The sequence below is a fragment of the Barbus barbus genome, assembly GCF_936440315.1.
Source record: "Barbus barbus genome assembly, chromosome: 38".
NCBI classification, from domain to species: Eukaryota; Metazoa; Chordata; class Actinopteri; order Cypriniformes; family Cyprinidae; genus Barbus; species Barbus barbus.
The window spans coordinates 4,014,944-4,030,035 of record NC_136716.1 but is presented as its reverse complement, the minus strand read 5'-3'; the positions used below and the strand labels follow the sequence as shown (position 1 = coordinate 4,030,035).

Here is a 15,092-nt window from a genome sequence, read left to right as displayed (position 1 = left end):
TTGATTATTTTTATTGGTTTTACCAACTATTATGTATTTAATCCACAATCCAAGCAGCTGACCAGGTTTACATTTCTATGCAAGTTGTATCATGAACATAACTGTGTATAAGACCAAAAAAGCCTTTAATTATTTCATATATTTTAAAGAACACTGGAAACCCAACAAATTTGGAGCTCAATTATTTGACAATGGAGAGTAAATGATGACAGAACTTTCATTTTTGGGGCGAACTATCCCTTTGAGATTTTAAGTTCTATTAGTATGATCCTCTGACCTATTTAAAACCTTTTAGACAGATATCATTACAGTTTTATGCCTCTGGTTTACCACAAATTAGTCACGCACATGCACTGAAATGCAATGCATAAATCAAATTAAATAACTTTTAGGAGTGGATGGCTACAGTCTCCAAAAATATTTTGTGAAAAATCATTATAATGTTTTATAGCTAGGATTGCTGAGACACCAAGTAGATGTGTGATTAATGTTATCGCAGATGGGTGATTAATGTTATCAACTTGACATTTTGCTATAAGCCGTTCTTGTAAGATTAGGAAAAGTCATACCTCATCATCCCGACGCTTCAAATGTCAAGCATGCTTTTTGAGATTTTAAAGGGGCCTCTGGGTAAAAACAGAAGGGTTAAGAGCGGTGAACATCTGAATTTCCTCCAGAACTATAAAGCTACAAGCGCACAGTGACAGAGTGAAGCTGGAACTTATTAGGAAGAAATGAGGTTCTCTGCGGGATGCTGTTATCTCATCCTGTTTCTCATGATGTCACTCTGAAACCTGCACTCCAAACCCTGTTCTGCAGCCTCACGACTGTTATAATTCAAGTTAGTAACTTGATCTTTCTAAGCATAAGCAGAGGTACAGTGCCTCGTGCGATCATCCAAGAGCCTATCTATTGTGCCATCTATCCAAGGCATATTCAATATAAACACTTATTAAAAATTTGGAAATATTGCAGTTCTGAAAGTCAGTGCTCATGTTCATGTATATGCTCAGCAAAAACACTAATATTGCAAAATAGTATTACAATTTTTTGTTATTGCAATATGTTTTAAAATGTAATTTATTCCTTTGTTGCAAAGTTGAATTGTCATCATCATCATCAGTCTCCAGTGTCACATGATCCTTCAGAAATCATTCTAATAAGCTGATTTGCTGATTTCTCATTATTACGTTGAAAAGAGTTTTGCTAACTAATATTTATGCAAAAACTATGATATACTTCCATTCAAATGTTTGGGGTATGCGTGTGATTGTTTTTAATAGAAATTATTGGTATTATACGCATCAATAATAACGGAGCAACAAATCAGCATATTAGAATGATTTCTGAAAGATCATGTGACACTGAAAACTGAAGTAACTATGCTTTGCATCACATATTCAAATAGAAAACAGTTATTTTAAATTGTAATAATGTACTGCATTTTTGATCAATTAACTGCAGCATTGGTGAGCATAAGAGACTTCATCAAAAACCATTGTTTCAAAACTTTTGAAAAAGTACAGTATATTTAAGTTATATAAAAATAACTTACTGTTTCCAAAAATTCCCATTTGGGCCAGGCGATGCATCGTCAACCATGCTCCCTAATAATGAGTAGTGTCTTCATTCTTCCTGATAGAATACAGATGCCAAAGGAAGAGCGAGAGAGAGAGAGAGTGGGACAGAGAGCGAGCTAGAAGTTTAAGTAAGACCAAGGGGACCATGTCTGGGATCGTGTTCGATTCCCCTTATTTGGATATGAGGCAAATGGGCCGTGGTAATGGAGGTAATGAAGCAGATACAATCTTACACAGGAGAAACGTCTTCAGGCAGACTATCCCGATGACAAACGACAACTGCGCTGACTTCATATTTACATTCCTGTTTATTTGCTTGGCAGGCAACTCTTGCTGGAATAATCAGATCGTGCCTGAAAACGCATGAATGCATATGCCAGAAGAGAACACGTGAAACATAATGCACTTATGCTTCGAGTAAGAGCAATCAAATGCAGCGTGTCACGGGCCAACACAAAATGATCAAATATATTCAAAAGCCATGCAAATTAGCAGCTGCCTACATAAATTCACTAGTGCTCTTACAACTAAGGATGTGTAAGGTACAAGTCAACTGAAAAAGAAAGTAAAAAGGAATAAAAGCAGTGTTTCAAGCCGTGTAATGACTCCAAGTGTTTAAGCCAGCTCTAACAAAATAGGTTTAAATGAAATTGATTAGTGTATGAAAATACAGTTATATAATATAATAAATATTAATTATAACAAGAGCACAAATGCAGTGCTTTCTGATTGCTTTTCAGTTGGTCACGCTAATCTAAATGCGGTAAACAAGTATTTGCTTTGTCACAAATGCTTTTATTATCAGCATTAAACCAATCAGAGTTTGAGCAATTACAAAAAAATTAAAAATTATCATTTTATTACACTATATATATTTTATTTTGAACTATATGTATTTATTATTTTATTTCTATAATTATTTAATTATATTTGAAATTCAGTCTGGCAATATTTATATTTAACTTTTAAACCATATTTACCTTATTAAATAAACGATAAGTGCACTAGACACGACAACATTATCTTATCTCTTATGTGCATGCAATGTTTCTGCCGCTCAACCCTTCATTCGACAGACTACAACTCTTGTTTGTGTAATTGTCTAATAAGGCTATTTCATCCAGGGATTGCTGCGTGGCGCACGCTGCCTGGCGTTGCCATATCAACCTCATCAGCAGAGACCTCAAGTGAATTTCCCTGCAAGACAGCAGGTTACAAACACAATGTGAGCAAAAAATGAAGAGAGACAGAAATGACATACCGTAACCTTACATTTTAGCTGAATCCATGCCATTAATGCAGATGTTGCTGGGGAATTTTAAAGAAAGAATTGGCCCACATGACCTCTAATACGATGTTCTTAATGAACGTGTGATTAGGTAACATGGCAACTCATCAGCAAAGGATGTCAAGTAGCACTCTGAACTCCTTCAGGGGGACAAGAATTAAATGAATGGCAAACTAGCAACCATGATTTCCTGAGCATTTGGTGAGTAAGTGACAATTGTTCATTTCGCAAGCTGTAGCGCTCTCACAATGCATGAACAAAGCAGAAAGACCTGGAATATTCTCTCTAGGTTCAGAGCACAGCCAGTTACTGGAGTTGTGTAACACTGCCTCCAAGTGGCACAGCTCACTGTGGGCCGAAACGCATGGAGATCAATGATCGGTTACCTACTGTATAGTTTAGATCCAGCATATCCAGACACAGTGGACTGAATTAATGTGAGGATTCTAGTGATTCATTATTTACAAAACAACAAAAATGAATGTATTTTTAATGGCCAAGTGGGAGCAGCTATTGAAGTGCTCAGCATACATGTGAACTTCTTCAGTACTGTACAGAAAACATCCCAGAATTCATCTGAAACCAAGTTATCATTAGCACTTTCACTTCCATCGTCCTAAAGTCAATGGGGGTGTTTGAATGCGTTTTCGTTTTTAAAAATAATTAAGCGTTATTTAAATAGTTTCTAAAAGTCATCACACTAAACATGCAAACTCATCTACTCACTAGTTGCTTTCACAGCTTCATTGTTCATAATTATACTCTTGCAAACTCAAAATTTCAGGGAAAATGTTGAGATTTATAGACTGTGGTTTGGTTCGTTTAAACTTTAAAGTCTATATTTAGGCTTTAATGTGTTCAGAAATGTTGTGTTCATTTGAGAAGGTCATCATGAGGAACAAAACTGGTAAGAATCATAAACTTTTGTTGGTCGCAGAGCTTAAGTTTTGCAATAATCCCCCCCAAAAAAAATCCTATAGGGTTGTTATATTCAGGGTGATGCAACTCTCCGGGTTGGCCTATAAAAATACATCGTCGCTACAGCACTCTATTACTGTAAAATGTAGAAATTTAAAAAGAATGAGGACTTGTTTCCAGACTGTTTACTCGCAGTAAATGAATGGTATGGAGAACATGCAAAGTACAGACTTTCATTAGCGGAAATGTGCGTCACGATGGCGTGATGACTCTGGATGATTTGACTGTTCTGTGTCACTTGTACATGACAGGAATGCTGAGAACCAACACTGGTGTGACACTCTACCGGATACATCCGAGTACAAAGATTAGATGTTGCAACATTTTTTTATTTTTCCCAAATACCACACATAAATGAGTTTTTAGGAATTATGTTATCAAAGGTCCACACTAGGGGGCAGAAATCAGCAACCACATCATAAAGGTTCAGTCAGATGAATGCTAAGATCAGAGGTTGACAGTATTACAAGTTAGTAAAAACACACAGTATTTATAGAAAATAAAACATTACCTGGTCCTAAATAAGTACTCAGATTTAAGAAAAAAAGAACAGAACAAAAAAGAAAAAAAATAGGCTATAGGATTTTTTTATGACAATTAAATACATTTTCACCAAAATTATCACTCATCGTTTTATCTTGGCATTTAGATTCTCACTGGATAAATTACAATGACAATTTAAATTTTATATAAAATTGTATATATTTTTAATATAATTTACATTGAATTCAAATATATAATATAAATGATTATATTTACAATTCAGATCTGACGATGATACTTGTTTTTTTATGATGTAAACATCCAATTCTTAATGGAAAATTATTATTTTATACAGTATTATACTGTTGTGGCAATAATATACCATATATAATATATACCAAGTTACTTTATAAAGACAGAATGAGATGAAATACTAGCTCACATACAGTAAGGTTTTTAGTGAAAGAATATACTCTCCCTGCAGTGGAAAGCATGCGCCTTTGGCCTTTCTGGGTGTTTGTTTTTTATGACACACACACACAGAGTTCACCGCTGGGATTGCTTACCCTCCAGAGAACATGACAACAAACATGTTCAACTTGATTTCCATCTATTTTCCCAGCCTGTCGGAGAAATTCATGAATCCTAGACATCAACTATTACACACAATATATTGGTTCTGCTATAATTATGTAATCATTTGACACTGTTTGACATTCATCTGACCTTTGAGAAAAAAAACAACAACCGGACAGCACGTAGCATGCCAAAAGCTAGAAAAGACACACTATTGTCTTTCAGTGGAGCAATAGTCTGTATCAGCAGCCTAAAATCTGAGCTGTTGGTCCAGCCGGGACTGAAAGCAGCCTGCCATGCACATTCCTGGCAGCTCTGAATCACAGACAACGGCAAACTGCACCTTCCCAGAGTAACACCCTAAACTGCTGGCAAACCTCTGAGGACAATACAAACAACAGGTTAAGACAAAACACTCAGGAGGGCAGGATGGGATAACCACCATCAATCAAGATTAGAGCATTTCAGTCTGAACAGCATCAATAAGGAAACTTGCAGTTTAGAGTGAATTAGCTGTGATGTAAGATGTGTGACTCATTTGCCTTCAGGTCTTTCAATGAAATCCAAGTTACTCGATTTAATAATTAGAACATGAATAATGGTCACTATAAATTATCTGCCATCTCTTTTGTTTTTGCTGATATAAGGATGTCACTGAATATGTTGCCTTGCATTTGACCTAAGAGTTAGGTATTTCATGCTTGTTTACTTTTGTGGAAGTATATGACCATATTTAAGAAGTGTTTTCAAATATGTAAGATTCACCATAAAAATGCATTTTTAAAGAAGGTGGGAAAAAAAAGATCATGACTTATGACTTTGAGTGGTATCAGATCTGATTGCTGAGTGTTAAAACAACATGCTGTCCAGACTGGATTTAAAAGAGTGCAGTGAGGCCTGGAATAATTTTGATAAAAATACAGTTAAGTGCAAGACGTCTAGTGCCAATCTGTTATTTAACACTACTGTAATAGAACATTGTAAATATTTGAATGCATTGTTGCAGGAAGAGCACGTCCTAAAGTGCAGTTACACATGCTAACTAGCACAGACAAGTTCACTTTTGCAGATTTAAGTTGTAATATTACATTTATGTTGTATATATCTGATTAATCTCATATAGGATGTGGCTGAATTAATTAATCTGCAAGCATATTGATTCAGTTTACTGGTGTTCATTCACTCAAGTGCCAGTGCCTAACATTACTGACTGCTGGGTCATTTGAAACAATCATACTCCTTTTTTTATTTTTATTTTTCAAAAAACTGTTGATGCATTATTAATAACTAGCAGGCTTATTTTTGTCATTTTCATCAACAGTATATGACCCTTTTCACAGACTGTTATGACATTTCCACAGTTATCAACATTGTAAATCTAACAAAGAAACTGAATTTACATTTATAACATTATACTTTGTGTTATATTACTTTGGCACTAAAATTAAAAATGGAATTTAAAATTATAAAAACACAACACTATTGTGAATTTTTCTCTTTGGGGCAAATGGAAATGCAAAAATGATAGGCTATTTGTTGTAGTTTCCATTCACAATTATAGAAATTAAATTTACCCAACTATGTTAATAAAGCTATTAACAGAGAGATTAAGAAAGATATTAATGAAGCTGCCACTATCCGCTAACAAAAATGATATGATGTAAACAACTAATGGAAACGATTCAATGAGGCATCAGAATTTTAAGTCGTGTTGACTTCTGCAGCTTTTCAGCTACATGTTTGTACAGACAGTATAATTCAGTCCATGGCCAGGTGTGTTTTGTACCCAGAATCCATTCCACTTCTACAAGAGCTAATCAAACACTGAGCTTGAGCAGAGCCCACTAAAATGATATTCCTGAGAGCTCTTCTTTTAAGCACCTGCTTCTCTGTTGACATGTTCTGTCCATTTCTCCATGTTGTCCGTTTCAACAGACTAGATCTATTTAGCAAAGTTATTAGATTTAGGACCTTTAGCCTATCAAACACAAAACCGCTTTGAACTCCTGGTTGCTTCACTGACACAGTTCAAGGTTCAAAGTAGAGAAACATCAATACATCTGCCTGACAGATTATCCATAATAAAGCTGATTATCTAACGGTTCTACAACTGAGCGATTGAGGTTCCTTAGAATTTTGAGTAAATATTGATCTGTATTAAATAGTGCAGTTGATATGAACTTGCAGCTTTGATATGGTCGCTGTGTGGGAAGTCCATGAGACCGTGTCTAATTTGTCAATTAAGGTTTCAGAAGAGTGTTCACAAACACCCGCTTGATTTTATAAGAATGAAGTGTAGAAGAAACCCCTCTAAATGGCTCAGTGTGTGTCCTGAGTTCTCAGAAACACAAGGCACTTTGTGTGCGGTATCATGGCCACCGTGTCCCTCCCCCCAGCCTCGTCCTGTGTTTTGTTTGGCGTGTAGATGGGCGCTCTGCTCACTGACACCAGTGTGCTAGTGAGAGTTAGAAGGGTCTTATCACTACCTGCCAGTCTCGCCGAGGTCTGAGTCAGGATATGATGTGGTTTGGGCTGTTGATTGCGAGACTCTCTAGGTGGTCTCTGTTTATGAGAGAAATAACTACGGGTCTGGTTTGCTTTGCCAAGAATGAGAGGAATGAGTTGAGGTGTATCATTTCGTCACTTGTTTGTTAACCATATTATCGTGGGGTTTTTTTATATCTGGGGGGAAATAGTAGCAACGCTTACTACATGATGATAGCTCCATTGTTTTGATAGAGTCCTTTTACTAGTAATAAGCTATTTTTTTTCCAATGAGCATATCGGTCCAGCATGACTGAATGCTGTATTTTTCTTTTGTGACACTGTAATGCAAATGCAGCTTTATAGCTAGCAAGCTGAGTGAGGCAATAAGTAAATGTGCTCTCATAAAATGTAATTTCACAGCCTTATGTAACATAAGCCCTGGGAAGTCAGATTTTAGTGTTCTTTTAGACAAACGAACTGGTTGAAATGATCAACAGATGATAATTATAATAATAATAATTATATTGTTGTTAAAAATTTTATTAATAATCTTACCAGTAGACTGTATTTTAATTTGTGAAACTACAGCTTCAGAACTACTTCAACACTGTTCATTTTTAAGTTTATGCTCTTTACAATCTAAAAGCTGAATATCTAAGGAAACTCTAGTCCACACTGTTACCTTCTTGCTTGTTTTTTCATCTTTATTCTTTTAGGGTCATTGACAGAACTTTTAGTCATTACCTGTTTGGAGATCTCTGGCCCTGCTGTTCATTCCATCAGGTGCTAATCAGCCAATCACAAGGCAGTGTTTATCTTCCTGTGGCGGGGCAGGCAACTGCTATGTGGCTCATTTCCTTTAATACCACAGATGGCTGTAGTAAATTCCATTTTCAACATATTCTCTTTTTTCACACCAACCCAAACAACATTTTTTTATGAATAGTTCATGCAAAGTGAAAATCTGTCATTTACTGGTCATTCCAAACCCATACAACTTTCTTTCTTTTGTAGGAACCATTTAAACATTCATCTGAAAGACAAGCACAAGCCTCGGGTATAATAATCATGGCTGTTGTATAAACCACAAACAACACTGTGGTTACTGTCCCCTACTTACAATCTCATAGGCTCGTCTGACTCCTCTGTGGTGTCCAGGGGTCAAGGCCAGGGGTCAAGGCCAGGGGAGGTCAGAGTTTCAACTCTGCACTTCCTCCCTACTGCTGCTATAATCACAAACGGAGACGATTAGCAGATGCCTCTTGGATGCCATGTAAAGGCCTGCCTTAAAAACACACTCCAGAGTGGGAAGCTCTTTGCTCAGAGTGTCAACATCTGAGGCCGTGAGAAAACACCAGTAAAAGTTTAAGAACACATTAAAAGAACAAGCTCAGCTTAATTAGAAGGAGCAGTCTGTCATTTCATTTAAAGTCCAGATGGACAGGCAAATATCCCATGGGAAACTTTCTGAATTACATGCTCGCCGGTTGACCCCAGCAGTCTCACATCTGAAGATGAAGAGTTACAGGTTTTTTAAAACTTTCAGTCCTGGCTTTGTAAGTGGTCATAATTACATGTTCACTGTGTGGCAGTACAATTTGTATGTATTTTGTGTACTGTTGATAAAGAAGAGCTATAAAGCTTTCCAGCAAAATACTGCTCCTTTAACCCATTTATGAGGTGACAGGCTTGCGAAACAAAACTATATTTCCCATCATTCTCTGTGGCAAGAAATAAAAAAAAAAAACTGAAAAAATTATGCAATTGCACAAACAAGCCCTTATTTCATCCGTCAAAAAAATGTATACTGTGTATATATCTATATAGTTCCATAGAACTTCAAATGCCAATTCCTATTCAAATCTCTGGACAATAAAATAACCTCACTAACACTAAAGACAGTGTTATTATAAGAGTGGCCTAATAAAGCAATCCATAAATTATGGCATAATGAAACCACAGGACGTGCTTCATGTCACCACCAGCATAAGTCCTCAGGGATGTGAATCAGGCTGTCTTTCTCTATCCACTTTTCCTCTTTTTCACCCTTCCTTCTTTCTAATATCAGACAATGCTGGGCCGCTCTCCACCGTGGTTCAGTCTAAAACCACATTGTCATTGAGACTGATAGTGGATCCAAAACAAAATACCAATAACAGATCAGTGGAACACAAAACGGTTTGGTCTCTGGAGTAGCAATGACTAGAGCACATGTATTTCTACATGCTTAGACTCGGTGAACTCATTTTTCACCTATAAGGAATGAATAAAAAGGTGAAGGAGGCAGGGGTTTAGTGCCTCAATGGGGCAATAAAGTCTTAATGTCTTAAGCCAGTGTAGCGAGGACCACTGCACGCTCTGAAACAGAGGGTCCCACTGTCCCAGCCAGCGGGAGAAACCAGACAGCACTGGAACGGCCCTTAACACAACAAGCAGTGCTTTTTACAAGTCTACTAGTAAAACGTCTGCCTAAGCACAGACATAATATGCTGTATAATAGATCTGAAGTTCTGCTTAAACAGACAGCAGTCGCCCACTAAATCATCTGTCAGAAAAACCTCAAGCTGAAATGTTGTGTGCCTGTATCTTGTACCAACTTTATTATTATTATTATTTAGTCATTTAGCAGACGCATTTATCCAAAGCGACTTACAAATGAGGACATTAGAAGCAATCAAAACCAACAAAAGAGCAACAACATGCAAGTGCTATTACAAGTCTTGGTTAGCCTAACACAGTACACATATGTTTTTTTGTTGTTGTTGTTGTTGTTAGTAGATAGTGAGTAGATAGAATATAGAAAAAAGAAACCTAGTGGGGTTTTTTGCTTTGAAAAGAGTAGATAGAATAGAACAAATAAAGCTAATGTTAGTTTTACAAGAAAAGCTAGCAGTTAGAGAATAAATATGCTATTGATAGAAGGTCAAATGTGTGTGTTTTTTGTTTAGTTTTTTTATAAAAAGATCAAATAAAATTAGAATAGAGAGTGCTAGAGTTAGAGGGTCAAATAAAGACTTGAGCTTGTGAGCTCCAGGATAAGGAATTTCCTTGGAAAGAAAGATCTCCTCCAATTTTGCCCGTAATTCATGAAATTACGGGCAAAATTAAGTGCTGGCCGGTGTCCATTTGTTAAATAGACTGGAACCATTTCAATTACCACGAAAAATGTCAAAATTGCCATGAAAAAAATGCATCACTGCGGTTTACTCTAGCAATTTGGTATTGCAGCACTGCTAATATCATTACCCTGTACAATAAATTGGTTGTGCTATTTCTCATTTGTAATTTACTGTGGATAAAAGCATCTGCTAAATGAATAAAAAAAGAAATGACACATTGTATTAAATATTTCATGGTCTAGTTGAATTCACTGAAGGAAAAAAAAAAAAAAGAAAAAAAAATGTACAACAGCAAACAAGTGAATATGAACAAAAAGCTGACAGATAATAAAGATGCCTGGGATGTTTCACATCATGTCAAAAATCAACAGTAAATTTCCTGTTTTCCATCAGCAGAAACTAGGTTAGGCTCAGTTAACAAATGGCAAGTTTCAATAAAATGTAGTAATGGAATAAACTCATTTCAAAATAATGTAGGTTTTACATTTAAACCAATGACATGCAGATCCTCTTGTAAATAATAGTGAAAAATCACTTTTAAAACCGCTGTTCCATGATTATCCCACACTGGTAAAAATGATTCTGCAGTGAAATAAATACTACGGAAAAACAAATGTAATTTCTACATTAAATAATTTAGTTCAGGGAAAAAAAAAATATATATATTAAATTCTATATCATTACTCAATTCAAGCTTTAAATTTTGAAGGTTTAGTAACTTGTTGTTTCGCGACATCTGCGGTTCATTATATTCTGTAGACATCTTAGAAGGTGTAACTAGCCGTCTACTACCTTGTTTAGATGATTCTAAGTGAACCATATGCTTTAATAGCATGGCTTTTTCAGTGTTACACTGTTAGAGTAAGGTTTACAAAAAAAGATTTAGTAAAACGAACTTGAGTAATGCAGAGTAAACTTCAAATGATTAAGTAGAAATTACGCAAACTATCAATGGCCAAGTTAAATTGTCTTATTCTCTTTGTTAATTTTACACATCTTAAGTAGATTTGACAATTTCATTCTTAAATTTAAGTTTGTTTCTTTCAGTGCATAGCAAATGTTATCTCCTATCGGAAATGATAGATGTAGGTCATTTATAAAACAATACAAGGTTTTGAAACGCATTTTTTTGTTTGTTTGAAGGGCAGCTGTAACGCTTTATGTGGTATTGCAGCAAAGCCCTAAAACCACCTAGAACACTTCAAAATCACATAATTAGAGTGTTCTGGGTAGTGTCTAGGGCACTGGTTGAGTGTTCATGTTGTTTGCTAGATGGTTGCATAGATATGCACCTAGCAAACAACTCAAACACTTTACAAGTGTCCCTTCTTTAGTCTAGGGTACTTTTTTATCCAGTTAAGTCAGCCAGGGAAAAAAAACGATCCTCATCACTTGGTAATAGCAATATCATAACTCTCCTCAACAAGCCACATTATTTGAGGTATTATTCATGCCTGTAGCACAAATGGTTTAATAGTTAGGGGTTTTGAAAATCCAGAAAGATTGCAGAACTATACATACAGTATGAGCAATTGCAATAGCAAGAACCACAAATTATGCACCCAAGAATCAAGCTAAGAATGCAGGGTTAATTCTTATTTCAAAACATGAGATACAACACAAACATTCAGTGCAGGAACTATGGCACCAACTGTGAGAGAGGCACATTCATTGAACTTTAACATAATACCTGAATAACCAGCAGTTCATAAAGGAAGCATTCACACTACGTAGAGCTTTAGTGAGGAGAGAAATTGACCTTACCTCGGCAAACCTGACCCCTGGGTATGCGAGAAGGGCCCTGGAAACCTGCAGCTGGATGGCCTGAAGAGCTCTGCTGTATCCTCTTGCCTCATCACCAAGGTGGCATGTTTTCCCACAAACAGACTCCCAGACTTTGTCAGAGATGCAGCCGGTGGGTAGAGTCCTCACTATAGCTCTGGTGCCGGTGCACACTGTCTTTTTGATCTTCTGGTTGTTCTTGAGGTACCTCCTGACCAGGACAGTAGAGCGCCCTTTCTTGTTGCGCACAAACTCGCTATCGGACACAGAGCCCTCGCTGTCACTACAGTCAGGTCCAGACAACCTGAACGGCGTGGACCTCTTAAGGCATCTGCTCTGAGAGCACATGGGTTTGCTTTTCCTGTTGAGCCTTTCCAAACTAGAAAAGCCATTTTTATGGCACACGGCACACACAAAGTCAGTTCTGTCACACATTTTGTTATTCACAGCAGTGCCGCAGCCACTGGTGCATTGAGGCCCTTGTGGTGAGGATACTGGCACACTGTTTCGCCTCAAATCCAGCCCGCAGAACGGCAGGCTCTCCGTGTTTTGGGCGATTACGAGTTCCATCTGGCACAGTTCACCATCCGAGCCACTCAACGCTGGCCGTTCTCCAGCAAGGCAAGTAATATCAGAAGAAAACCCTTCTTCTTTCCTCTGCTGGGGCACCGTTCCCCGGCTTCTAAGAGGAAAGCTATTCTCTGGGCAGCCTTCTTCGCTTTCCACTGGATTGCAAAACCCACACATCTGGCACACGTACACCCCTTCTTCCCCGTGCCTTGCAGCCCCACAGCTGCAGCTTTTGGACCTGTAGGTCTCGTCTAAGCAATCCAAACTTATAGATCTAGTATCCAAAGCCTTCCGTATTCTGCACTCTGTGCCTGGTGAGTCCCCCTCTGAAGCCTCGAATGAAAACCGAGAGGATTCATTCTCAGGCAAGCTATAGTTCACGGATATGAGAGCATCTCCATTATTTGCCGAAGTCTCCTTACCAAGGCTCTTCACTCCCAGCACAGCGGCTGCCCTGTCAGAGGCTATGGAGCTCATGAGGTCAATATGCGCCTGTCTCTCCACACGAACCCTCATATCACTAGGCACCTGGTGACAGATCCTCCTTGCTCACCGAGGACAAGCTTCTGGCAAACTACTCCTAAGATGATGGCCTTGGGATCAGAGAATCTCAGCGGGTCTTCTGGTGGAAGTTTTAGGATGACTGCCGTAGAAAGTGACGGCTACGTTTTTTCGCCCCTCCCGAATTTAACTTCTTCTCCCAAGACCTCAGGGCCTCAAAACACTAGATGAGAGAGGAAGCAACAACAAAAAAAATTCAGTTAACATTCAGTTAACAACATCTCTTGCCACGTAGTATTTTAAGTGACCTGAAAATGTTCTCTGAATAAATGAAGAAATATGAGAATACACAAGCAAGAACATAAACATACTGTAACTTAACACACTGGTTTTACTTGGCCTGGGCAAGGCTAGAAAATTTCTCAATCCTTATCAGAGCCAAGCTGTTCTGTGTCTTACTAGGTGCTATCTGGGGAAGTTGTTAAAACTGCACTTCACCCACAACCAAATGTTTAAACACTGAAGAAATATTTCGAGGACAGGATGTACATTTTGACAGCACGAAATGAAAATTCACGTCCACTCAATAATATCTCCCTCTCAGGAAATCACACAGCTGTCCAAAATCTCACTACAGGCTTCAGCCCCCAAGTCCTATACAAACGCACGGGTCTCTGGTATGTAAAGCCTCGCTTGGAGGGGGTTGGATGAATGAGATTAAAGGGGGGAATTCGCTGCATTGATTCAGGGTCAATTCACTCAGTCAGAGTCTTCAAACATGGCTCAGTTCCCACACCCACACAGTCAGCAATAAATCACTGCGCTAACACTGTGAGGAGTTCCTCTTTCATAACTCAGCACTTGGGTGATTGTAATCAGACATGGGCTTGGTGAAAGGGAAGAGTGTCAAAGACACTACAACACTGCTAATATTGTGTAGGGACCATGTATTTCTCAGGCTGAATAAAACAATCAACGCTGACTTTCTACAAACACTACATTTTTATAATTTCTTTAAAAAAAACTGGTGGTGGAAAAAAGTGGTGCAAAACTGAGCAACTATTACATTGGCCACTGCTTAAAATAAGGGATGTGATTGGTGGATCCAAGGGTATTGCTAAGGTGTTTTAAGCAGTTATTGGATAAAATGTTCTGGGTGGTTGCTAGGGAGTTGCTAGAGTGTTCTGGCTCTGGCACCTCCTTCGACACAATTTTAAAGGATTTCTGTTCCTATTTTATCATCTGCCGAGGAAATAAAAGTAATAGCACACCCTCTGCAAGAAGTTTCATGATTTGTGGTATCATTACATGTCCATAGATTTATACACTTAAAATTAGGGAACAGTTCACTTAGGCCCAAATAAAAAAATCTGTCATTATTTACTCATGAGACATGCAAATTTGCCAATGACAGATGTCATCAAACCATTTTTAAATCTGAAAGCAAATGCATTTTCATTAGAGCTGCACGATTAATCATTAAAAGATTGCTATCTTGATTCAAACACTCACGTGATCTAATTTCTAAATGACAATGATTCACCTGTGTCCATTAAACCTATGAAAAAAAATCATACTTTAACATTCGAATCAGCTTTCGTGCTGCCGCTGACAAAGAGACCATACAGTTACCATGTTTAGGTAAGAAACTGCTTCACAAACAGTCTTTTCAACTACACAGTATTGTTTCTGTCTTACAGTCAATCATATAATATACAGGTCCTTCTC

The 15,092-nt window shown here is 37.6% G+C and overlaps 1 protein-coding gene across 2 annotated transcripts in view; it reads right to left on the bottom strand.

Moving 5' to 3' along the window:
• The window catches only part of LOC306857802 (1-phosphatidylinositol 4,5-bisphosphate phosphodiesterase epsilon-1-like), an 88,666-nt gene that overhangs the window by 58,982 nt on the left and 14,592 nt on the right, over positions 1 to 15,092 (bottom strand). For both annotated transcript variants that reach the window (XM_079397966.1, XM_079397967.1), the window contains exon 2: positions 12,276 to 13,587. In XM_079397966.1, coding sequence (XP_079254092.1) covers positions 12,276 to 13,379 — 1,104 coding nt within the window. In that variant the 5' untranslated portion in view covers positions 13,380 to 13,587. The remainder of the gene's footprint in view (positions 1 to 12,275; positions 13,588 to 15,092) is intronic.